The following is a 27,028-nucleotide window of genomic DNA, read 5'->3' on the forward strand; positions in this document are numbered from 1 at the left end:
CTAGAAGCCTTAAGCTAGTTGGAAAGTGTAGATATATCCTTTTATGTTCTGTTTTTCACAGGCAGTTTATATGATCAACTTCATGTTAGGGAATTTGGGATTGCGGCAAACAGAATTAAGAAACACTGTATAGAAAAGAATGAAGCAAGAAATATTACAAATTACCAAAATCATTATTGTGAAAAGTGTTTGGGGAGCCAAATGAGATGAAGCACCCAAGAACTAATGGTCTGCATTATGAAGTTATGATGATGTCACCCTCAGAGAGACATACAAACAGAAGAGGCACAAGTACTTTATATCACAGGATAGGATATCAGGTATAAAACATTCAATACAGGCATGAAACCACTACCACAGCAATGGTTTAGCAGAATTAAACAGGGATTTAGCATACCAGCACTCCACTATAGTGGCAGTTCAATTGGTCTTACATCCTTGTAGTGAAAACTGGAGATGGGTGATCCCAAGTGTTCTGCGAGCTAAATAGTTTATTAGGCTAACAGGGAACAATATGATGAGACTTTTGGAGCCTAAAGTCAGTTGAAGATTCTTCATGAGATCATCTTATCTGATTGTTCATGAGCTAGTCTAGAGGCCTGTTTTAAGGTCCATTGGATTTGGTTTTCGAGATCAGAGATGGACTTTGGTTCCTATTCAAATCTTGAGGGTGTGCCATGTACCTCTATCGGCTACTCATTCATTGCAAATAAGCACCTGTATCTTGCATACGGGGAATGATGAATTAATATGGCACCTTGGTTACATTACCATTTGATGGAGGGTGGGTTCCTTGCTGACAAGTTCAAATTTTCTTTTTGGTTTATATAGTTCATCAGTGACATTTCAATCCTGCAGAATAATGGTAAACTAATTACAGCTGTGATATTATGGAGACGGTGGCTCTTTTGTCTCAGGAAGCATTTAGTTGGAGAACAAACAAAATTTGTGGGGAAATGCAAATTGGCTAAAGAGTTCATTTCTCTTAAATTTTGCATCCCCTGATTCCTTTTTTTTTCTCCCCTCTATTGAGGCATCTAGAGCCTGTCTTCCTAGCCCAATAAGTAGGATTTTGTAAATGCCTCGTGCTTCATGATAAGATTTAGTAAAAACATGTTTTGGATTAGTATATTTTTCTCTTTGGATACATTTAAAGATCAGCCCAAAATTTCATGATATGAAAAATAAGGTTTTTAAGTCAAAGCAACTTAATCCGAAGTGTGTCTTCTAAAAGAAAAAACAAAAACAATAATAAACACATTTCTAGGGTTGTGTCAAGTAGATAGCACCTGCAACCAAGGTTGTAAGTATCGTATCATTACCCATATAGGTCGGGCCCAAAGTAACACCGTATTGTATCGTATTGTAAACGTATCATAATTTTTAATAAAAAATTCCAAAAAATCCAAAAAAATCAAGAAAAAAAAATTAACAAAAATTCTAAAAAATCATTTCACATGAAACACTGATGAATTGCACAAAATACAACCATAAAATCACATATAAAACATTTATGTCTCTATAATTTGCATACGACTGTTAGAATAGTCGGATCTAGATCCATATCCAAATGTACTTTATATTTTTTGTATTTGTTCCATACACAAAGGGTCAATATTGTAATCTCATGTAAGCCCTTATATTTATGAAAAGACGTCACCCTAAGTGATTGAGATACATCTATTTTTGCCTGCAGCTTTTCCTCTTTTCTATTTTCTTCTCTCTGTCTTTCTCATGTCTGTATTGTGCAGGACCAAGTCTCCAAGGTATTTCACTTGGTATCAAAGCCCAAAAAGAGGTAACTCTCATCGATTCAGACTTCTTCTCTCTTCATTCTCAAAATATTCTCCTTTCTCTAGATCTATTTAAAACAATAAATTTTAATAGATCTGAAGTTTCCTGTGTCAGATCTGAAATCAATCAGATCGACCTCTTGTTTCGTTCATTAGATTCCTGCATCAGATCTGAAATCAATCAGATCGGCTTCTTCTTCTGTCTATTTGATTAACCCCTCCCCCCTCCAGATCAGATCACGTCAGATCTGATCTCTCTTTCAAAATTATTATTTTTTTAGATCTGATTTCGTCTGATCAGATCTGTTCCCTCTAATCCAATAGATCTGGATGTGACAATACATCACGTCAGACCAGATCTTTTCTCAAAAAAACTAAAAAAATAAATATATATATATATATATATATATATATATATATAATATTTCCTCAAGTCTATCGTTTTATTTGTTTTTCTTTTCAATTCTGCCCTTTCTTTCATTCCTCACGTCAGATCAGATTTGATGTGATCCTCTTATTCTGTTCATCACGTCAGATCAGATCTGACGTGACCCATCCTTTTCTTAAAATATATATATTCGTTTGTTTTCATTTGTGAATCAATACCAACGAGTGCCAATATCTGATCTGTAGTTTCTGTTCATCTGCGCAAAAAAAAAATGCCGATGTTGTTCAGATCAAAATATCTTGAAGTTTAGAATTGTCAGGCAGTTTCAACATGATTAGTTGGTCGTGATTTTCATTATGAGAATTGTTCAGATCAAATCCATTGCTTCCCGTTCATCTATTTTTATTTTTCTTTTCGTCAAATGGCTGCCATCAATGCTTCCTTTCTTAGCCATCTAGTCACTGAAAAACTTGATTCTTCCTTTCCTTAGCAGCCATGATCTGATGGGTCACTTTGATGGGTCGGTTCTTGCACCCTTGGAGCTTGTTTCCCAAACAATTTCAGTACAGGATGAAAGTGCAAAGAAAATCTCAAAAATCATGATAAAAAACCCATAATTTATTTCATGGCAAAGGAATGATCAGTCAGTCGTAGCATTTATCACTGCTACACTCTCCCATGAAGTCTTTCTACACATTCCATTAGGAGTTCCAGCAAAAGAGTTATGAAACACTTTACATAGATGGTATGAAGATATTTCTACTCCCCGGATATATCATTTGAAGGCAGAGTTTGTAGAATTAAGAAGGGGGGATTCTATTATTGTTGAATATCTCAACAAAATCAAAGTTTTGGTGGATCAGCTTGCTGCCATAGGATTCCAGCTGTTGGATGAAGATATATGCACAAAGACTATTAGAGGCCTTGGACAAAAGTATAACATATTAATTACAGTTTATACCAGCACGGTGCCTCGCCCAGTGGCGTAGCTAGGATTCATCTGAGGGGGGGGGGGGGAACCGGGGTGTAGCAAAAAAAAAAAAAAAACTGTGATAGTTGGGGGTTCGGGGGCAGCGCCCCCCCGAAAAAAAAATTGAGATAAAATAAAAAATGACTACAATTATTAATAAAAATCTATTTCATATGGACAAATCAAACTATTTGCTGCAGTCAGGGCTGGTCTGGGCTACAAAAATGGATAAAAATCTATTTCATATGGAATCAGGGCTGGGCTTTCAAAATTTTTTTTAACTGTTTCGGGAGGCAGGACTGGGCTACAACCCAATCCTGCCCCCCTCCTAGCTACGCCTTTGGCCTCACCTACCTTTTGATAGACTGAGGCACCTTGCTATTGGAACATGAAGCAATGTTCAACATATCATCTGGGTCCCAGAAGGATGGGGTGAATCATGAAGTCATGGTTGCAACACATAATTTTAACTCTTCTCGAGGAAGAGGACGTGGTCGTGGGCTTAATTTTGGTGGCCATGGTACATGAATTTTTCCTACACTCTCTTCTTCTTTAACTAATCAAGCGAATGTGATATGCTAGATGTGTGAAATGAAGGGTCATATCTGTTCCAACTGCTATTGACGTTATGTGCCTACTTATCGGCCACCTACAGTGCCAATTTTTGATCGTTTTCGGGCCCTTGCAGCTGCTGCAATGCCTTTAGTTGGAGCTGGTCCGCGTGCTCCGACAAATTTTGTTCAGTCTCCTACTAGTCCATATCCTCCTTCTGTTGCTGGTTCCCACGATTTGGAGGCTCTTACTAGTGGTTTTGGACAACTAAATTTTCAACAAAATCATAATCCTAATGGGAATCCGTGGGCTGTCAACTTGCACTCTTCACCCTCATCTTCAAATCACTCTATGTCAGGATACTCTTCGGGCACCTCTTCACAAGGCTGGCTCATGGATTTAGGGGGCAGCACATCACACTACGGGAGATTCAGGTAAACTCTCTCTTGCCGAACCTTTTCACGATAATGGGTGTGTGATCACGGGGAATGGAAAACCCCACCATATTACTCATATCGGTACCACTTTTATTCCCACAAGTAAAGGGTTTCTTTCTTTATCTAATAGTTTGCTCGTACCCAATATTCAGAAAAATGTTATTTCTGTTTCTCAACTTTGTCATGATACTAATTCGTATATCTCCTTTTCTCCATCCTTTGTTTTTGTAAAGGGAATTCAAATGAATTAGACGCCCGCTGAGGAGAGAAGATACAAAAATCTATATGTCCTGAATGAAGCTCCGAAGTCTCTTTCATCATTACCCAGTCATTCGTTGTTTGCATCATTGCCAAGTTTAAGAGTTCATTAACAAATAGATGTTAGCATCATAGATTAGGTCATTGCAATTCGAGTTTTCTTGATATTCTAGATAATAAAGGTTTGATTGATGTCAAAAGAAGAAATTCTTTTTTTTGTATGTGTAAGAGTCATGAACTCCCTTTTTCCAGTTCTATTAAAGGTGTTTCTTTTCCTTTTGAGCTTATTCACTCTGATGTTTAGGGGCCTTTTTCCGTTATGTCCTTATCAAAATCCAAATACTATATGATTTTTGTAGATGATTTTACTCGTTTCACTTGGATATATTTTCTGAAATTCAAGAATCAAGTCTTTCATGTTTTCCTTACATTCAAATTATATGTTGAAACCCAATTCTCTCCCAAAATCTTAGCCTCATGGAGTGATGGTGGTGGTGAATTCATGTTTACTCAGTTCACACAATTTTTACTTAATAATGACATTCAGCGTCAGTTGAGTTGTCCAAGGACTTCCCAACAAAATAGTGTTGTTGAACGTAAACATCGTCATATTGTGGAAACAACCTTGACTATGATGTATGATGCTAATCTAAAAGCTAGACTGTAGTCATACGACAATTTATTTGATAAATAGGATGCCTCTATCCAACCTTGGCGGAGAGTCTTCCTATTCTTTGCTATACGGATCATATCCTAATTATTCTTGGTTACGTGCATATGGATGTCGATGTTTTGTTCACATTGATGGCTCAATGCGAAATCAATTATCTCCCAGGGCAACTATGTGTCAGTTCATTGGCTATGATTAAGAATATATGGGATACATATGTTTTGATCATGCTACAAATAAAATTCTTATTTCGCGACGTGTTTTCAATGAGGATATATGTGGGGCTGAACCATCATCGGCTAACAACGCATCGCCACACTCCTTTTGGTTATCATCAACACAACAACCACATGCATTTAGTGAAAATGTTAGTGTTCGACCAGTGGACACGTCTTCAGTCCAGCAGCCCCCATCTCGGCCGCATTTTCAATTTTTTAAACAAGCATACAACAGAAAAAGTGGACAACCATCTGATAAATGCAGTGAACCTGCTGCCAAGCAAAGCCAGCCTACTAATTCTATTGCTAACTAGATTTTAGAGCTTGCTTTGTGTGACACCAGCATAGCTACAGATCAGCCATCTAGCAGTGCAAAGATTCAGCCATCTGTTCATCCAGCCAATGCTCATCCTATTCAGCCACAAGTCTCTTCTACTCGCACGTCTAGCAAAGTAAGGCATCCCCCTGACAGATGGGTCAGCTATGAGACTTTTTCTCTCGATTTTCAGGTATATGCTGCTTCACTTGATGTTCAAGAGCCACAATCCTTTCTTGAAGCTAGTCGACATCCACATTGGACAAATGCTATGAATGAGGGGATAGCAGCTCTTCATGAGTGTAATACATGGGAAATGGTTCCACGACCAACTAACAAAAATGTGGTCGGCTGTTGCTGGGTGTATAAAATTAAACGCAAACCTGATAGCAGCATTGAACGCTTTAAAACGAGGTTAGTAGCCAAGGGTTACACCCAGTAACATGGGTTTGATTTTGATGAAACATTTAGCCCAGTAGTTCGAATGGGAACGATTCACATTGTTTTGTTTCTAGCTGTAACCAATGGATGGGATTTATTTCAGTTGGATGTTAAAAACGCCTTCTTCCATGGTGATTTGTGTGAAGAGACCCACCTGACTATCCTGAGGGAGACACTCAGTATACTATGCTCTGATTTAAAAAGGCTATATATGGCCTCAGACAAGCTTCACGAGCATGGTTTGATACATTCAACAATGTGGTATAATCTCTTGGATTTGAACGCATTCACTGTTTGTTCATTCTGACAGATCTGAGATAACAATTATCTTGGTTTATGTGGATGATATAATTCTTACCGGCAACAATTGTGCTAAGATTAAACAATTGAAATCCATTCTACATGATAGGTTTCATATGAAGGACTTGGGTCCCGTTCAGTTTTTCTTGGGTGTGCAAGTGGATTAACAACCATATCGTCTTATTCTATCACAACAAAAGTATGCAAGAGACATTATCCATCGTAGTGGAATATTGGAGTGCAAGCTTGTCCTCTCTCCCATGGCCATTTAGATTCAATTGGGTAACACTCTTTCCGATGATGTTGACTTTCTGGATCCTGAAAAATATCGCAGCATTGTTAGTGCCTTGCATTATTTGACCTTCACGCATCTTGACTTGGCTTTTTCGGTGAATCAAGTATCCCAATTTATGCATCAGCCTCAGGTGAAACATATGGAAGCCATGAAAAGAATTCTCAAATATATTAAAGCTACTCTTTCAGATGGCCTTATCTATCTCAAACCGTCTTCTGTGAGTACTCAAGTCTCTATTAAAGTTATCGCCTATTCCGTCAAGTATGAACTAATCTTGCCCACTAATCAATTTTTAAAATTGCTTATTTCATCATAAAAGGTGTTCTCTTAGAGTGCTTTGAATTAATTTTGCTAGGCTTCTGCATTGAATTTGACAAAATTGAATCTAAATGAATTCATTGATGAGCTTTGCTTTCACTTATCTAAGTTTCTTCAGCATAAACCTTTTCTTTTCATTTTGACAACTTTGAGAATAGCTTATTTGTGCAGGCTTTGTGTAGCTAACAAAAGACTCTCAATCAAAATTGAATCTTTATTCAAGTAGAGTGTGCCTGTTTGGAACTGAACTCTTTCTATTGCTTTTTCAGGATGAGTCAGATGTAGTTTTCAGAGCAGCCACAGGAAAGTGGCGTTCTGTTGTAGTAGAAATTTCTAGAATGCATAAGACAGGTCGCCCTGTGCTTGTTGGTACTACAAGCGTTGAGCAAAGTGATGCCTTGTCTGAGCAATTGCGTGAAGCAGGAATACCCCATGAGGTAAGGTGTCTTGACCTCACACCCACCACACCTGCTTCTCTTCTTCTCCACTTCCTCCCAAAGATCCATCTGCCTGTAACTCTCCTCTGTATACAGGTTCTTAATGCCAAACCAGAGAATGTGGAGAGGGAAGCAGAAATCGTTGCCCAAAGTGGACGAGTTGGTGCAGTTACAATAGCTACTAACATGGCTGGACGTGGAACTGATATTATTCTGGGAGGTAATGCAGAATTCATGGCAAGATTAAAACTACGAGAAATGCTAATGCCAAGGTATCATTTATCTTTAGCTGTCTTCATGTGTTTTAAATCTCCAACTACTTACAGAATCAGCCTATTCATATGTTTTAAATCTCCAACTAATGGAATCAGCCTACACAGTATCTGTCGTGGTCAACTTTTCTCTTCATCTGTATTTTCTCCTTTCAGTACACCTATCTACTTTTCATGCTTTAATCACTTTAATGATCAAAATGCTTCTGCGTGCAGCATTGTTAAGCTGACAGATGGGGTTTTTGTCTCTGTGAAGAAACTTCCCACAAAGAAGACCTGGAAGGTGTGTTCATGGAGAATTTGAAGTCAAAGTTTTGTTCTATTCCAGGTTAGCTAGAGGATCTCCAAGTACATGTTGCCCTATTTAAAAACATATTTTGTGAGATGTCAGGTAAGTGACAGTCTGTTCCCATGTGAGCTTTCTAAAGAAAGGACAGCCTTGGGTGAAGATGCAGTGGAGTTAGCCGTCAAAACATGGGGCAAAAGATCATTAACAGAGCTTGAAGCGGAGGAAAGGCTTTCATATTCATGTGAAAAGGTGCAGTTTTTTCTTTGTCAAATCTCCATGCTTTTATGCTATGTAGTCAAAAGAGCTAGTCAGTGGACCCCTAAAAAGACTAGTCGAACACTAGGTGGGACTAGTCAGATTAGTCAGTACCCCAATTTTAAAAAATAAAAATTAAAATGCTAAAAAATCATACTTTCAGCCTTTCACAGAAAAAAAACCACAGAAACATAGTAACCCACACATATATAAATAACATGCTACATAATCAGTAATATTAAATATGCTTGCAGGCGTTTGTACTAAAATTCACATAAACTTACACATACATACAAATAAAAATCACACACATATGTCTCACTTTTAGCCTTTAACAGAAAAATTCATCAGAAAGATGGAAATAAAGTGACACACACATATATAAAAAACCTAAACAATTAAGGCCCTATTTGGATCACCATCTGTTTAAATTATAATAAATAAGAAAAGACCAGTGGGTAATGGTGTTGGTAGATGGTGGTTGTAACGCCCCACCTCGACTAGGGGAATTTTTTCTTCTTCCCTTCTTCTTCATCTTCCTTTTCCTCTCTATCCCTCTCACGATGGAAAACAAAGGAGAGTGGGGGTGGGTGGGTGGGTGGGTGGGGGGGGGAGACAGGAAAAGAATAAAAAAGAGAGGGGACTGTGTACGAGAGGGAGAGCAAACCGGAGGGAGGTGGCGCTTCTAGTGGTTGGTATTTGAGCATTCAAAAGAGTTTCAGTACAGAAACATTGAAAAATCCAAGAATAAGTGTAATTGTCGACATCTCGCTGCCTAGAAAGGTAGCGTATGTTAGAAGTCTAACCTATGGGATAGGTTTAGACCAAATACAAAAAAATATTGATATTGTTTATTTTTGCATCAAGGTAGATGCCTCGCAAATCAAAGAGTTGGAAGCGACAAAGGGACTTTCTTATGGGAGCCCTCTATACCTTGACACAATCCATGCAAGCCCAGCAGGTTGGGCAAGCACGACCTCCACAGCCTCAGGTAACCTTCAAGCGGTTCATGGAGTTGAAACCGCTATCTATTACGGGGAAGGCTAACCCAGAAAAGGCTGAATCTTTGATCCGCAAGATTGAGCAGATTTTTCTCATCCTCGAGGTTCCAGAGGATAAAAAAAACCTTGTTCGGGTCCTATAGACTGGTTGAGGACACCGAGAAATGGTGGGAGACCACCAACAAGGTACGATTCACAACAATTCCTGTTGTGCCATGGAAAGAATTCAGGGAAGTGTTTTACGAGGCGTACTTCTCTATGTATGCCTACGAGAAGAAGATGCAGGAGTTCTTGGATCTGAGACAGGGCAACAAGACAATGGTGGACTACACCACCGGTTCAAAAATTTAGAGCGTTACTGCCCAAATACCTATCCTACTAAGCGTGCATGTGCCATAAAGTACGCTCATGGGTTGAAGGACAAACTCATAGGACGATTCCTTACCAAGGGTCTTTAAACCCTGATTGAGGTCGTCGAGGTCCACCACTCTTTTGGATGACTGAAAACTGACTAGGAGATCCCAGAGGCATCCGGAGCAGACGGGACAGAGGATGGACAACAGGGGATCCTCCTCTAAGGGAAAGGGAAAAGCACCACAACAAAAGAAGGTAGCGTACTCAGTTCGAGGGATACAAATAGAGCTAGTCAGCTGACAGGGCTTGCTAAAAATACAGGGCTAGTCACCCGGGGCGTCCTTGCCTGCATGACACTGGGGTGTGTCTCCACCGCGGGGAGATGGAATTGAGCTCTTAGACTGATTTCGATGAATACAAAACTTTTCAAGGACTAATTCTTGAACCTCAAGTGTGTAGGGATTTAATCTTACATTGTTTTTAAGGATCAAATTTCAGTTGTAAAAATCTTCCCAAAAAGTGCTAAAAGATCACTCAATTTCAATGAAGACTTTTGAAAATATATACATGCTTATAATGAATAAGGGTCGACCCTTGAGCAGCAAGAGTGCAAGCAGCTGGAGGATCTAGAAGAGCGGGCTGTGAGGGGTCAGATGAGGATGGATGGACAGGCGGATCAACATGTGTAGAATGATTAGGTGCATGTCCTCGCCGAGCATAGACACGTGGGAAGAATTTGAAATCAGATTGGCTGGTTGATGTTTGTTGTCCTAGTGGAGAAGATTCTTTTGAAACAATTTTCGGTTCCAGCAATGTAGAAGGCCTTATGGGTGAAGGAATAGTACCTGGCCAAAAGGAGAAAATGGGATGCTGCACATTTAAGATCTGGGTTTTTCAAAAAAAAATAAAAAAATGAATGTTTTGATCCAGGTTGGGTCCAACCGGATCCGGGTCCACACAACCCCCCCATCCCCGTATTTCCTATTTAAACCTGCCTCCCCCCCTCTCCCTTTTCTCTCTCCTCGATCCCGACTCTCTCCCCCTCGACGCCTTCGACCCCCTCTTGTTTGCCGGAGACCATCGCCGGGAGCAGGCAACTCCCCTGCCCCCCTGCGCTCTCTCCTCTCTCTCCCAGGTATCCTCTCCCCCCCTCTCCTCTCTGATCGGTGCCGACAGGAAGGTGCCGACCTTCTTGCCTTCCCCTTTCTATCTTCTCTCTGATCGGCGCCAACAGGAGGGTGTCGGCCCTCCTGCCTCCCCCTTTCTATCTTCTCTCTGATCAGTGTCGGTAGGACGGCACCAGCACTTCCTGCCTCCCCCTTTCTCTCTCTATTTGCACAGGAAGGAAGGGCAACCCTCCTACCTCTCTCTTTTCCCCGAGCCCCTTCAGCTGCAGTAGGATACTGCAGCTGAGGGGACATACCGAGCTGGGCTCGGTTTGAACCGAGCCCAGCCCCGTTCTCTACACTGGAGGATCGTGCCTAGGCTCAGTCCCATCTAGGTAAAGGGCCAGGCTCGGCCTGACTGTCGAGCCCACACCCTTTTTTGTTTTCCTCAGACCATGCTGGGCAGATTCGATCGAGTTGAGCTCAGTCTTTACCAAGCCCAACTCGGTTCCTGCCTCCGGCCAGTCCGACTCAGCCGAGCCGAGCCCGGCTAACACCGGGCCCCAGCGCGGTTCACCCCGATTCTGGACCCGGCTCAGCCAGTCGGCTCGAATTAGGGTCGGGTTCGACCCTTGTGACACAAACATAGCATAATTGTATAACTTTAAAAAAGAGTTACCTCGTTTTTACTTTCGCAGTACGGCAAATACTTTTAGTGCACCCCATCTACGTAACAGACGTGACACGTGCACCGAGGCACGAGCCCTTGATAACCTACGCTCAGAATCGTCAACGAATCCGACAATCTCTAAGGTAAGGGAAAGTTGCATTCAAGGACAATGCTTTATGTCATTTACATTGTTGCCGCGCTGAAATGTTCACAGACATATGTTTTGGTATATATATATATATATATATATATATATATATATATGTATTATGCCATCGTGCTGCAATGTGCACAAGCTTAAGTTTTGATATATATGTATTATATATGCATATATATATAACTCTGTAAAGTACGCAGCTTTGCGTACTCCTGCATACTTTGTATTACGCTTGCACTTAAGACGTAGATTTGCACATACTCGCCAAGTCTTAATAAAATAGGGATTTTACATGCGAGATTCCAAAGCTCGTGATATTCGTTGTTTCAAAAAAGTAAAAAAATGAATATCTGACGGTTGCTTATTCACAACCAAGTTTTTTCCTTAACCCTGTGTAGCCCTAAGAGGTACGTACGGTCTTTTATTGTGATATCCGAAAATGACTCGGATATCCCCGGCCAAAAGCACAGGACATTGAAATTTTCTAAATAAAGTTGGGGTTTCTTTCTGAGAAATCGATACCCCTCTTGTCGTAGCGGTATTATCAGACATGCACGGCATGTTAGTACTACGATGATTGGATTAAAGGTTTATGGTAACCTCGTAATGTGCAAATGCACAATGATAAAAAAGGAAATCACATAAATGGTGATGATCGCCTCCACAGGCAAGATGCTCGAGTTGGTTTGAAAGACCAGAGCATGTCAAATTAAACTAAAATAGTTATATCGTTTCTTTCATAACACAATAAAGTTAAAGTTTCTTTTCTGAGAAACCGATACCCCTTTCATCGTAGCAGTACTATTAGACGTGCACGACATGTTAGTACTACGATAATTGGATGAGAGGTTTATGGTAACCTGGTAACATGCAAAGGCACAAGGATGAAAAGAAAATCACATAAATGATAATGATCGCCTTCACAGGCAAGATGCTCAAAGCTGGTTTGAAAGACCAGAGTATGTAAAATGTGTTGTCAGTTAAAACAAACCTGACATACCCATTTGTCTCTTTGGTTCCGTCAAGGGAGATGATGAGATGTTTAAAAAGCTCTGATGGACAGGTTGTTAACACCTACACTCTTCAGCAAATGACTTGGTGTCCCCAGTCATTGGAGTTAGGGTACTGGGCTACCAAAAATTATCCTAGGTGGTAGGTCCCAATGATTTCTGTAGAAGTATGAATGCATTGCCTTGAACAAGTGGCTTCTGGGGAATTCTCTCTCGATCATTGGTCATCCTTTTAGGAGCAGACTCAGCTAGTTGTCCAAGGTATCAAAATACATAGAATAACAAACCCTCAAACAATCTCAGTTGTTTCTACGTTTCTCCTATGTGTGCCCTCAGAACAGTTAATATCTAAACAAGATTATCATGCTTATTTTACTTATGTTGAATTGCATATCACGTATGGATCAACGTTTGTGTTAGTTTTGTTCTAAATTGTTATACTTATACACCTACCAGATTTTCATCAATCTAACCCATGTTATGGGCACAGGTGATGATTAGGTCGGAACGACAGGCGATGGCGCGATGATGCAATGATATCAAGATGAGACTCTTTCCCTGACGTTTCGCTCCTAAGGACATTTTTTGTAACTTGGTATAAGGGTTTCTTTGAGATTTCACTTTTCATATAAACTTCAAAATCTCGTTTTGAATCTTATTTGGTTTCAATGAATGTATGTAGTTACAAATCTGTTGTGTAATGCAAAAAGTCCTCCTGTAATGCGTCCAAGGTCCGTGGACTTGTTATTTCAAATAACATTTTTTGTTGAACTGTTATTTTACACTCTGATAAAGGAATGATTACAAGGCTTTCAAAATTTTCCTAAAAAGTTACAAGTCGGTGATTCTGGGGCCGTTACAACACAACATGGTTATTAGATGAGCCATAATCCCCTTCATGAAAAGTGATATGCCTAGATATCAAGATTTTTTGGGTGGTGGGGTTATAACATCTGTACCCAAGGTATTCATCATCATAACCGATAAATTGACATAGTTGCGCCTTTGGGATGAATTTAGTACACACAAATTCATGAGTATGAACGAAGCATTTAGAACCAAAAGTGCTCATGAGGCTATAATCAGGATGCCTATTAAATAGAAGGGAATAAGGGCTTTGTCCTTCTAAATTATTCAGCAGGACTCGCCATTCACCTGATCGTTGGGTCAGTTATGAATCATTCTCTACTGGATTTTAAGTCTTCACAGCAAATGCCTCGGTTGAAAAAGTGCCTCAATCTTTTCGAGAAGCTGCCTCCAACCAACGTTTGGTCGATGCCATGAATGAAAAGATTGATGCCCTCCATGAGTGTCACACATGGGATGTTGTTCCTAGACCATCTAACAAAAATGTGGTTGGAACTCATTGGGTATATTAAGTCAAATTTAAAGCGGATGAATCCGTTGAATGGTATAAAGCGAGATTAATTGCCAAATGCTATACTCATTAACATAGACTATATTTTGATGAGACATTCAGCCTTGTGGTTCGAATGAGTACTATTCGGCTTGTTCTCTCTTTAGCAGTCTTCCATGACTGGGAGCTCACTCAGATGGATGTTAAGAACGCTTTTCCGCATGGCGAACTCCACGAAGAAGTTTATATGGAACATCCTTCAAGTTATGCTGAAGTCGACCCTAAGACTATAATGTTAAAACTCAACAAGGCTTTATATGGTCTTAAACAGGCCTCTCGGGCATGGTTCAAAATCTTCAGTAAGTCTCTTTGTTCTTTGACTCAACATAAGCATGCAGTCTATATTTTACACTGCTTTGGCATGGCAGATTGTAAGCTTGTGCTAACTCCCATTGGTGTCACTACCAAATTAACTGCGGGACATTCCGAAACTGTCTTTGTTGATCCTAAACCATTCAGGAGTATTGTGGGTGCTTTACAATACCTCACATTCACCAAACCCAATCTAGTTTTTCTTGTTAATCAGATTTCTTAGTTTATACACACACCCACACAGTCTCGCATGGATGCAGCCAAAAGGATTTTGCGCTACATTAAGGGCACTCTTACCAATGGTTTGGTTTACAAGAGGCAACCGGGTGACTCCTTATCCCTCACCATCATGGCTTATTCAGATGCGTACTAGACAGGAGATCTGGCTGCCCGACGTTCCATGATAGGTTATGGCCTTTTCCTTGGTCCACTTCTCATCTCCTAGTCTAGTCGTAAGCAACGTACGGTTGTGCGATCAAGCACGAAAGCTGAATACCATGCTATGTCATCCAGTCATCCATTACCACAGAGGTTCTATGGATTTAATATCTTCTCATTGCTCTTCATCAACCGATTCTTCATTCTCTCTTATTTTGTGATAACCGAAGTGTAGTTGCCATCGCTACCAACGCGGTTCAACACTGAAAAATGAAACATGTTGAAGTATATCAACACTTTGTTCGAGAGAAGGTTGAAAGTAAAGAAATTTGCCCTCTCTTCATCAAGGGGGAGGATCAAATTGCCGATCTTTTCATGAATCCTCTATCCCTATCTCGCCATTGGGAACTTAAACGCCAACTATCCATGATTGTTTCTCATCCATGTATAGTTTGAGTGGGGATGTTAGAAATACATGTAATTTCAGCCTCTTATTTATAAATTGTAACATTGTAATTTTATATCTTGCCAAAGGGCATATATGTAATTTATTACGTTATCCAATATAAATACAATAGGGGCGCCCCAAGGGCAGTGATCCTGATCTGATTTTCTGCATCTTTTCTCCTATCTTCTTCTTCTTCTTCTTCATTGTCTTGTCTGGGATCCAACTGAAGCACATATAGAGAGGCTAATCTTCACACGTACTTCATGGCTCGTGCATACTCAATATGGTAGGTATTTGGACAATAATGATCTAAATTCTTGAACCGGGTGGTGTAGTCCACCAATGTCTGCCTCAAATCCAGGAACTCTTGCGTCTTCTTCTCATGGGCATACATAGGGAAGTAGGCCTTATAAAACACTTCCCATGGCATGTCGACACTGCTGCGAATCACACCTCGTTGGTGGTCTTCCACCATTTTTAGGCGTTCTCGACTAGTCTGTAGGACCCGAACAAGGTTTTCTTATCCTTTGGAACCTCGAGGATGAGAAAAATCCGCTCAATCTTGCAGATCCAAGATTCGGCCTTTTCTGTGAGGCTGTGAAGGCTATGCTTGCTGAGTCTGCTGGGCTTGCATGACCTGCATCAAGGTATCAAGGGCTCCCATAAGCAAGTTCCTTTGCCACTTCCAGCTCTTTGTATTGCAAGATATCTACCTTGATGCAAAAATAAATAATATCAATAAATATTCGCATTCGGTCTAAATCTACCCCATATGTTAGACTTCTAACATACGCTACCCTTCTAGGTAGCGAGATGTCGACAATTACACGTATTCTTGGACTTTTCAATGTTTTTAGACCGAAACTCTTCTGAATGCTATAATACCAACTGTCGGAACCGTCACCTAGAGAGGAAGAAGAAAGGAAAAGGAAGAAGGGAAGAAGAAAAGGGAGAAGGAAGAAAAAAAAATTCTCCTAGTCGAGGCGGGGCATTACAATGGTGGTGGTGGTGGTGATGATGATGCTGGTGGTGGTAATGGTGATGGTGGATGGAGGCGGTGCCAATGGTGATGATGGTGGTGGTGATAGAAATGGTAATGGTGTTGTTGGTGGTAACGGTAGTGGTGATGATGATGGTGGTAATATTGGTGATGGCAATGGTGATGGATGGTGGTGGTGGTAATGGTGGTGGTGGTGGTAGTAATGGTGGAGAGGTGGTGGTAGTGATAATGGTGGTGGTGGTGATGGTGGAGAAGTAGTGGTGGTGATAGGGATGGAATGGAAGAAAATAGGTAGTTAAAAAAAAAGTAGGTCTCCCCCTACTTTTAAAAAAGGGGGTGAAATTTATAAAAAGTCATTAAAAAAATAAAACTAAAAGATCCAAACACCAAAATTTACTATTTAAAATAAACGGTTTTCGAACTCTCTCTCTCTCTCTTATTTTTCTGTGCATCATTGTCACAACCCAACTCAGTTTCAGGAAACCGAGTAAGTCATGACTTGGGTCATGTTGTGCAATGGTCAAATAAGACTTGCCCGAGTAGGTGTGATCGATTCGATTCTGTGATTCTGATCCTATCATTGTTGTTGAAGAATGGGGTTCTCTAACGCAGAAAAAAATGGTTTTGGTTGGTAAGTCATTCTTGTCATTTGATAAGTGACATCATGGTTGGGTTTCAACATATGTTCATGAGATGAGGCTTCCTCAATGTGTGCGGTTATATCCTGTAAGAATGAGTTAAAATGGATCTTGTAACCTATGAATCAGTTTTCACAGTAGGGCCAAGAATGAGTTAAAATGGATCTGTTAAGGATAATCCACTTTCATATCCATCCTAGATGGGATGCAGATGTAAATGGTCCAAAGATAGGATAGGCACATTTATCCTGACCCGTGTCCATTTTCATGCTTAGTCAGATCAACCTATTTATGACATATTTTGGAACATTCATTTACCTTAATCAGACCAATCCATATATGACATTTTGGAGCATTCATTTGCTTAGTCTTTAAACATGTATCCAACTTCATTTCTGTTTGGCCAGTATGTTCAAGAACCGTATTAGCATTAATTCATAACTGCATAATGCACCAAACATACTGCATCATCCATGTCGTGTGTGAGAGAAAGGACGAGAGAGAGAGCCATTTAAGATCAACCTATGCATCTATTTGTGACAGAGAGAACCATTCAAGGTAGCTGTTTGGAATTCGGAAAGCATGCAGGTACCATTTAAGGTAGCTGCATGCATATTAAAAGTGAGAGCAGCCATATTTCTACATGCATCACAGCCATTGGATCTCAAAAGGTCCAACTGCTAATAAAAAGGAGTAGGTGCTCCGGGAGCACTGTATCATTATTGTTATTATATATAGAGAGAGAGAGAGAGAAAAGTATTGGTTCCTCCTAACCGTCCATAAAGTGTAGACGATACTGATTTTCAATGTTTTAAGCTATGTTTAATAAATCTATTCATTTGCTAGGAATTGATTGTTGGATCAAGCCCTTTTGACGAAAAACTATGATTTTATGAGCTTTAAAATTTATAAAAATTCTAAGCCATTGATTTTGAATCCTTATAAAAACCTGTTTGCATTCTACAATCAAATGATTCAAAAACTGATTCCTACTAAACAAACTATGTAGATCACATTTGTAAGGTTAGATTCCAAAAAATAAAAAAAAATGAAAAATTTATGCTGTCTACACCCTCCTACCGTTAGGATGAACCAATCTCTCTCTCTCTCTCTCTCTATATATATATATATATACTGATATTTTGAAAATATCACGATAATTTTGATGATACCAAGTCAGCTGATATTAACTGCAATTTATCACGTTAATATTAATATATCGTTAATATCATGATATTTTTGCGAAAAACCCTTTTTTTAATATTTTAATCATACATTTTCTATTTTTTGTTTCTTTTATATTTTAAAACCTTCTAAATCTTATTTCTTTATATTTTTGCAAGACTTATTTTCTTATATTTTTTTTTTATATTTTTTCAATATTTTTAAACTCCTGAGATTTTCTAACTTTTGAAAATCTCTCCGAGAAATACCTTAAACAATATAGGTTGACTAGGATATATATATATATATATATATATATATATATATATATATATATATATATATATATATATATATTTCTTAGTCTTACTCAACTAAGGAAGAAGATTGTAACAACATCAACTCATACTCGTGAAAAAGTGGCAATTTTTTTTTAAAACAAATGCAAAAACATTTACAGAAACCCGGGGCCCTTACAGTTAAACACAACCACTACTACAAGGGATCTTATACGCATCTTTCAGACCAAACCAAACCAAGCACGAATTTTATTTATAAAAATGCATAAAGTCTGAGACATGAGCAAATAAAATGTAAATAAAGCAAAAAGAAGAGTCACGCTGTCCAAAAGAATCTGTCAAGCAAACGTGTGGTCCCCTCGTAGCTCCTCTCAAAGCAAGTCGCCTCACTGGGCATCTGAGACTACGAAAAACACAAAAGTAGGGGTGTCAGAATCCAAAGAATTTTGTGTACGAGTCTCTCTAATGAAACAAATAAGTAAAAAGAATATAAATAAGATTCATGCAATATTTTAGAGGACTACAATTATGACAAATTCATGATTCAATTAACTATTTATGCAATATGGAGCAATTGCAAAGCAAGAGAGAACAATTACTATTAATAAGGATCACAATTTAAACATTAAAGACATTTTACATGCATTAGAGAACAAGCATCATGTATTCATCAATATATCATAATTAAGGAAATGAGTAAATACGCATGATCTAATGCATAGCAGGAATATGCATGATTTCAGTGCAATGTATGAATAAATTATTATTTTTTATCAGAGTTTTATTTTCGTATGCATGTCCCTATTAAATGCATACAATTTAAGTTCCTCTTTTTAATTACCGTTGCCCGCGGATACTTCAAACGGGTAAAATCTCCGAGGTTAAGTTAGGTTCTTAGGGTAGCTTAGCACACAATTGATATTTTATTACTGGGTTCCAAACTTAGTCCTCGACCGAAACAACCTTCGGAACATTAAATATCAAAATCTAGTATCGAGGACACTAGGTGTTAAATATGTATATGTAAATGAATATATTTCTGTACTGTATTGTACCACTTGTACAGCATACTGTACTGTATTGTACTGTATTGTACTGTATTGTACAACATACTGTACTGTATTGTACTATTGTACTGTATTGTACCACTCGTACAACATATAAATATCAATGGAAAGGGGCGAAGACATCATTGTCGCCCAACATTTTTTTTCTCTCTTCCCTCTTACCTCTCTCTCTATCTCTTGCTACGATAGTAAGGTGACTCCCACATCTGATTTCTCACATGGTATCAGAGCAAAGGGCGTGGTAATCACGATCATCTGGAAGGCCCCTAAGGACCTTGACGTGCGTTTTTGGGTGTTCTCAAGGAAAGTGTTTTTTTTTTTCTCATCTTTTCTCTGTTGTTTCTCCGTTGAATCACTATATTTCGACGTCGTTTCTTCATTTCCTCATATCGTGCATCTTTTCCTTCTTACATATTCTGTTATCCCCAATTTTATCAACCCTAATTTCTGTTTTCCCCAAATTTGGGAACCCTCATTTCTCAAAAGTGCCTCTTTTCTCAAACTTCTTGTGATTTCTTATCTATTTCTTGCAATATAGTTGATAAATCGTACATTCTGCACGATTAACTAAAAAAAAATCGTGATTTCCAAAACTCAAAAATTTCTGTCCGTACGGTTCTGTCCGTACAACCTACGAATTTCTGTCGTGCTGTTTGATTCATCTTTGATCTTCTTCCTTATGGATTCTAAAATCAGCCCCGGATTTCTTTCTCAACTTGTTTCTCACAAATTAACTCATGATAACTACTTACTTTGGAAATGCCAAATTCTGCCGTTTATCCGAAGTCATGGTCTTTTCGGGCATCTGAATGGGGGATCACCCGCCCCACCTATGACTATTACGCAAGAGGTAACTGGTAATGATGGGAAGGTGGGTTGCATTGCTATTCCAAATCCTGCGTATGATGTTTGGTTTCAGAAGGACCAATCTGTGGTTGCCTATTTGACTGCCACGTTATCTGATCGTATATTACAAACTATCTCTGACCATTTTACTGCTGCAGAACTATGGAGACATCTTGCTCACTCTTATTCACAGGTTTCTGAATCACGTGCACTTCAACTGAAATGGCAGTTCCAATCTATGCGAAAGGGAACTAAGACCATTACTGAATTTCTAGGGGATATCAAAATTATCATTGATCAGTTGGCCGCTATTGGATATCCTGTTTCTGACAGAGATGTTGTTCAGTAGGTATTGGGAAGCCTTGGGCCCCAATATCGTATGTTTTGCACTGCATTACAGGTTGCCTCTACACTTCCATGCTTTGAGGATTTACAGGCCAAACTCCTACAGTATGAAGTTAGTTTGACTCAAGATCATCTTATTGATGATCCTCATCCTGTCATGTTTACATCTGGGTCTACCTCATTTCGTCCACCTGCTGCTCATATGGGCCGTGGAGGACTCCTTCCTACTCCTACTGCTCCACCTGCCACTAGAGGTACCCGTGTCCCTACTTGCTTCCATTGCAACAAGCGTGGCCATGTGAAAGCAGATTGTTGGCACAACCCACAGAATCGCAACAAGGCAGGGAGGCCAGGACCAAGAGCTGGACAGATGAATGTTAGACAGTTTCAGGGGCAGCCGCAGGGAAATTTTCGAGCACATCAGGGTACTGATCAGGGACAGAGTGCAGGGTTGCCACATGATGTGCAACAAATTCTGATGACTGCATTTAACAACATGAATTTGCGTCAGAATGATGATGGAGTTTGGTATATTGATTCTGGAGCAGTCGCACATGTTACTTCTGATGCAGGTAAACTTTCCAACATGGTTCCTTATATTGGCACTGGCACTATTGTCACGGGAGATGGTTCCCACCACCCTATTTCTCATACTGGAAATGCATCTCTCTCTTTATCACAATCTACACTACCATTGAAAAATGTCTTACTCCTGCCATTGAGAAAAACATTTTATCTGTTTCTAAATTGGTTGATGAAACAAATTCATCCATGGAATTTACTCCGTCTTCTGTTTGTCTTAAGGACCTTCGAACCAAGAAGATGCTCGCTAAGGGTGAACGACGCGGAAACATGTACGTCTTCGAAGCAGCCCCCGGGACTTTGAAGACGTCATCTACCGTGTCTCCATCTTTTCCTGCTTATTTGAGTCAGTATTCTTCTGTTATGCAATGTAATAAGCCAGTTTCTTGGCATCGTCGGTTAGGTCATTGTAGTCAAGGGTTCCTTGACAAATTGTCTTCTCAGGGTTTTATTCCCAAAGTCAAATTAGATCATAAGTGTCCTAGTTGTAATGTCTGCAAGAGTCATGTACTTCCCTTTCAAAGTATCAATAAAAGAGCTTCCAAGCCATTTGAAATTATTCACTCTGATGTTTGGGGCCCAGCTCCTGTTTCATCTCTATCTGGCTCTCGTTATTATGTGTTATTTCTTGACTCTTTCACTCGTTACACTTGGATTTACTTTATGAAATCTAAATCTGAAGTGTTCAAACTTTTCAAACAATTCCATGCTCTTGTTCAGAACCTTTTCAATTCAAATATCACTTATTTCCAGTGTGATGGTGGTGGAGAATACATATCTCATGATTTTAGTGAATATTTAAAGGACCATGGCATCACACGTAACTCCTCTTGTCCTTACACTCCACAACAGAATGGAGTAGCAGAACGTAAGCATCGGCATATTGTTGAAACCGCGTTAAGTATGATGCACAATATTGATATTTCTTTCTCTCTTTGGACTGAGGCCTTTCACACTGCAGTGCATATCATTAACAGGTTGCCTATGGAATTATTAGGAGATCAGTCTCCTTATCATTTGCTTCACGGTTCTCACCCTTCTTATGATGATTTGCATGCTTTCGGATGCATTTGTTATGTCCATGTGGATCATTCTTTACGTAACAAGTTTCAGGACAGAGCAGTTCAGTGCAGATTTCTGGGATATGCCGATGGGTATAAAGGATATAGATGTTATGATCCTATTTTGGGTAAGATTAAGGTGTCTAGAAATGTTGTTTTTGATGATGACCATTTCAGCACTTGTGATACTTCTCAGGTATATGAGCAAACTACTTATGATCCATGGCTTTGTGATACTTTGCTATATGACTCTATCAGAGATCCTGTTGTTGATGAACTAATTCAGTTTGAAGCAGACAACTCCATCATCCAGGATGCACCTTCACGGTTTTCAGGTTTGGTTTATGCCCGTCGAGGAGCCCCTTCAACTCCATCTCACGAGGCTCCCCCTCTTCGACGATCCACACGTGAAAGGCATCCTATCCATCGTTGGGTTAGTTACAACAATTTTTCTCTTGACTTTCAGTTGTTTCTAACCAATGTGGCCAAAGAGAAAGAGCCGTCTACTTTCCATCAGGCAGCCCATTCTCGAGCTTGGGTTGAAGCTATGAACGAAGAAATGGCAGCACTTCATGAATGTCATACATGGGATATTGTTCCTCGACCTGTTGATAGAAATGTTGTTGGTTCCAAATGGGTTTACAAGATCAAGCGTAAACCAGATGGTAGCATTGAAAGATATAAAGCTCGCCTTGTTGCACGCGGATTCACACAACAATATGGGCAAGATTATGAGGAAACTTTTAGCCCTGTTGTCAAAATTGACACCATTCGTGTGATCCTCACTTTGGCACTTCAGCATGGTTGGTCTCTTAGCTAGTTGGATGTCAAGAATGCGTTCCTACATGGGGACTTGAAGGAAGAGGTGTATATGGAGCAACCTCCTGGATATAGTGAACATGATGCGGCTACATGGGTTTGTAAATTGAGAAGGTCTCTTTATGGTTTAAAACAGGCATCTCGGTCTTGGTTTGAGAGTTTCTCCATGAAAATTCAGCAGCATGGCTTTTCTAAGAGTATACTTGATCATTCTTTATTTATGTATAAGAATGATCATGTTACTACTTGGGTTCTTATATATGTTGATGACATCATTATCACTGGGAGTGATGATGCACATATTGCCTTGGTCAAGTCTTTACTCATGGCCAAATTCAAGATGAAGGACTTAGGCCCATTGCGATACTTCTTGGGAGTTGAAGTCGATAGACAAGATGATCGACTCACTCTAAGTCAACACAAGTATACTCTTGACATTCTTCACACCACTGGTATGATTAATTGTAAACCTCTCAGCACCCCATCTGTCTTAAATCATAAGTTTAGTGCAAAAGAAGGCAAATTATATCATGATTCCACTTTATATCGCCGCATTGTTGGTATGTTGCAATATCTTACATTTACAAGACCTGACATTGCTTATGCTGTAAATCAAGCATCTCAGTTTATGCATGCTCCCACTGATTGTCATATGGAATGTATTAAGCGTATTCTCAGATATCTGAAAGGGACTATTGGAGATGGATTGCTCTATCACAAAGATGAAAGCTTCACTACAGGACACCGTTTACTTACATATTGTGATGTAGATTGGGGTGGGGACCCTGATGAGCGTAGGTCGGTTTCAGGATATTGTGTTTTTATTGGCCCAAATATTGTCACTTGGAGTAGTAAGAAACAAAAGGCCATTGCTAAATCCAGCACTGAGGCAGAGTACAGGGCAATGGCAGCAGGGACAGCTGATGTCACTTGGGTACGGCATCTTCTTCAAGAGTTGAATGAACCTATCTCTTCCTCTCTGCTTTTATGTGATAATCAAAGTGCCATTAACATTTCTTTTAACCCTATTCATCATTGTCGCACGAAGCACATTGAGATTGATCAGCATTTTGTTAGACAAAAGATTGAAACAGAAGAAATTGAGGCTTCGTATGTCAGATCAGAAGACCAAGTAGCAGACATCTTCACCAAAGGATTGGTTAGTCATCAATTTTGGTTACTTAAGGGCAAGTTGAGCATGATTGAAGATCATCCTCAACTTGAGGGAGGCTGTTAAATATGTATATGTAAATGAATATATTTCTGTATTGTACTACTGTACTGTATTGTACTGTATTGTACAGCATACTGTACTGTATTATACTATTGTACTGTATTGTACTGTATTGTACTATTGTACTGTATTGTACCACTCGTACAACATATAAATATCAATGGAAAGGGGAGAAGACATCATTGCCGCCCAACATTTTTTTTCTCTCTTCCCTCTTACCTCTCTCTCTATCTCTTGCTACGATAGTAAGGTGACTCCCACATCTGATTTCTCACACTAGGGACATTCAAATCCACAAGTGTCACTTTTTTGGTTAGAGTCAAAATCCATTAGATCCGCTTCGATCCAAATTCGGATCCGAGCAGACAAACTGCTCAATTTTTGAAAAAATGCGATTTTTGAGCCAACTGTATCCTGAATCAAGGGAAATAAAATATCATTACGCTTAGAATTTTGAGACACATCCAACGATATATAACTTGAATTTCGCTTTTGAAATTCGTCCAAAAATAACCCGAATTTTGTTTAAATTTAAAGGTTGAAAATAAAACTCATTCTAATGTTTCGATTGGCTCATCTCGACCTTGTCGATGAGATCAGGGCCAAGCCCAGACTCAAAAGATGACAGCCAATATCAAGGTTTGACCGATTTTTTTTTTATACTTAGCCAAATTTTCGAAAATCTCAAATTTAACTAAGTGTGAAAATACGCGATAAGACAAAGATGGCAAGATGAGAGAGAATCGTTTACGGTGGTTTGGACATATTCGGCGAAGGCCTAATGATGCTCAAGTTAGAAGGATGGAGAAATGCGAAAATATATTAGTTAAAAGAGGTCGGGGTAGGCCTAGGAAGACTTGGATGGAGATGATAGAAAAGGATATGAATGCTTTAAACCTCACCGAGGACATGGCATTGGATAGAAATGATTGGAGGAGAAGGATTCATGTGGAAGACCCAGAATGATTTTCTTTTTTGGTTCGTACCGCCGACCCCAATTGTTTTGGGATGAAGGCGTAGTTGTTGTTGTTGTTGTACAAAGATGGCAAGAAGATAAAGAAGCAGAGGAGAGGATGAAGAAAAAGGAGAAGAGAGGAAGAAGTGAGCAAGTAAGATGGGGCAAGAAGAAGAGGGAGGAGGGGAGTGGAGGGAAAGAAGAGAGAGGGTTAAAAGGTGGGGTTAGGATTTTTAACCCAACCCCCATCTTTTCATATGATTAAAAAAAATCATACTCGCATAGTCCGGGGAAGCTTTGTCACTGACTAGGTGCCCTAGTCAACAAAATTGGTACCCTTTCAGGTATCCACCTAGGAATCAAGAAGCCTAGGCATTTTTCCCACACCAAGGCCGACAAGGCGCCTAGTTAGTGCTTTTGATTACATAGCTTTTATGTTATGTTTAAGCTTCCATATCCAGTAACTTCATAAACTCTCTAGCGTTCTTTGGCATCCACTGGTTTGAGATAATGATATTGAAATCAACAGTTTGGTGCAGGATTTTGATATGCAACTCTTCAGTTAACCACTAAACTTAGATGAAATTGCTTCCATAATTAGCCATATTGAAATTATTAGTATCACATTCATCTTGGAACTAGATCTTTATGCTGAAGGTGGCACTTTTTACACGATATAGATTTATTTCTTCATACCCAAAATGCAGAAAGTTGTCCAGTCCTGCAAATCTAGGGGTTACTTTAATATTCTTATAGCACTTAAGGTAATAATTGTTAGATGCTACCAAAAGTGTGTCATTGATGAAACAGTTTCTGTGTAAATTATAGGGGCCAACACAAGATGTTGTCATATCAAAGCTACGGCATGCCTTCAAAGAAATTGTGGAAGAATATAAAATCTACACTGAAGAGGAGAGAAAGAAGGTTGTCTTTTGACTTTCTAATTCTTGTCTTAGTCTTTTTTTTATCTTTTGTCTTGCCTTCTTATAGATCTTCATATTTCTAATGCAGCTTTCTTATCTGGTGAACTTTAGGTTGTGTCAGCAGGTGGGCTTCATGTTGTGGGGACAGAACGCCATGAATCACGAAGAATAGATAATCAGGTGACTAGTTAGCTGATGCCATCATGTGTAGAACTTCATGGTGGGTTTATGATTCTGTCAATCTCTTTTTTTGAATCAAGAAGGGTCTGGGCCCCGAAATTATGTTAATAAAATGTACAGTTATCAACAAATCCTTTCTGGTCAAGGGGTTTATTTAACCAATATATATTGTACCCTGGTTCCTAACAATGTTCAGATGCCTCATTCAAAACAAGAAAGGACACTTTTAAAGTATTCTGGATCACTGGGGGAACTAAATACATGAAAAAAATACAAAATGATGCCGATGACTTTCAAGAGCAGCTCAATGGATGGTAACCCATTGTTACTAGAATCAACTCTTGAGCTCATTTTACTACTATCATGATGCTTCACGTAAACACCAGCCTTAAGTATTGATTTCTATTCCTACAGCACATGAGACTTTAGCAAAACCTTTTGTGCGAACACTAAATGTATCTTGAATTATGCTTACAAGGAAAAATCCAAAGATAAGTAACAGGCATTTTACTTAGCCTAGACTGACTAGGCGGACTAGTCGGTGCCTAGTCGGGGCTTTTGACTACATAGACTATGACTATGATATATATATGGAAAATATATGGTGGTTTTGTATCATGATACCATATGGTGGTCCACACTCTTGTTTGCATAGATCTAGCCACCAAATGGTAAATCTAACCATACAAATGTGTTTAGCATTATTTATTTAGTACATTAGAAGGTTTTATCATGTTTAATATACCATAAGATTCAATTTTTGAGATGGTGAAAGTCAACGGCTCACAATTCATGAAAATAAGGCTGGTTTAAAAATGGTATAAAACATCATATTGGAGTCAACTTTAACACA

The 27,028-nt window shown here is 39.2% G+C and overlaps 1 protein-coding gene across 2 annotated transcripts in view; it reads left to right on the plus strand.

The window, feature by feature from the left end:
* The window catches only part of AGY1 (Albino or Glassy Yellow 1), a 181,298-nt gene that overhangs the window by 97,203 nt on the left and 57,067 nt on the right, over window positions 1–27,028 (plus strand). For both annotated transcript variants that reach the window (XM_090018941.1, XM_090018942.1), the window contains exons 9-14: window positions 7,226–7,393; window positions 7,490–7,665; window positions 7,882–7,948; window positions 8,057–8,203; window positions 25,901–25,996; window positions 26,107–26,175. In XM_090018941.1, coding sequence (XP_089875067.1) covers window positions 7,226–7,393; window positions 7,490–7,665; window positions 7,882–7,948; window positions 8,057–8,203; window positions 25,901–25,996; window positions 26,107–26,175 — 723 coding nt within the window. The remainder of the gene's footprint in view (window positions 1–7,225; window positions 7,394–7,489; window positions 7,666–7,881; window positions 7,949–8,056; window positions 8,204–25,900; window positions 25,997–26,106; window positions 26,176–27,028) is intronic.

This window comes from Nuphar pumila, chromosome 10 (genome assembly GCF_984573655.1).
Source record: "Nuphar pumila chromosome 10, dmNupPumi1.hap1.1, whole genome shotgun sequence".
Classification (NCBI taxonomy): domain Eukaryota; kingdom Viridiplantae; phylum Streptophyta; class Magnoliopsida; order Nymphaeales; family Nymphaeaceae; genus Nuphar; species Nuphar pumila.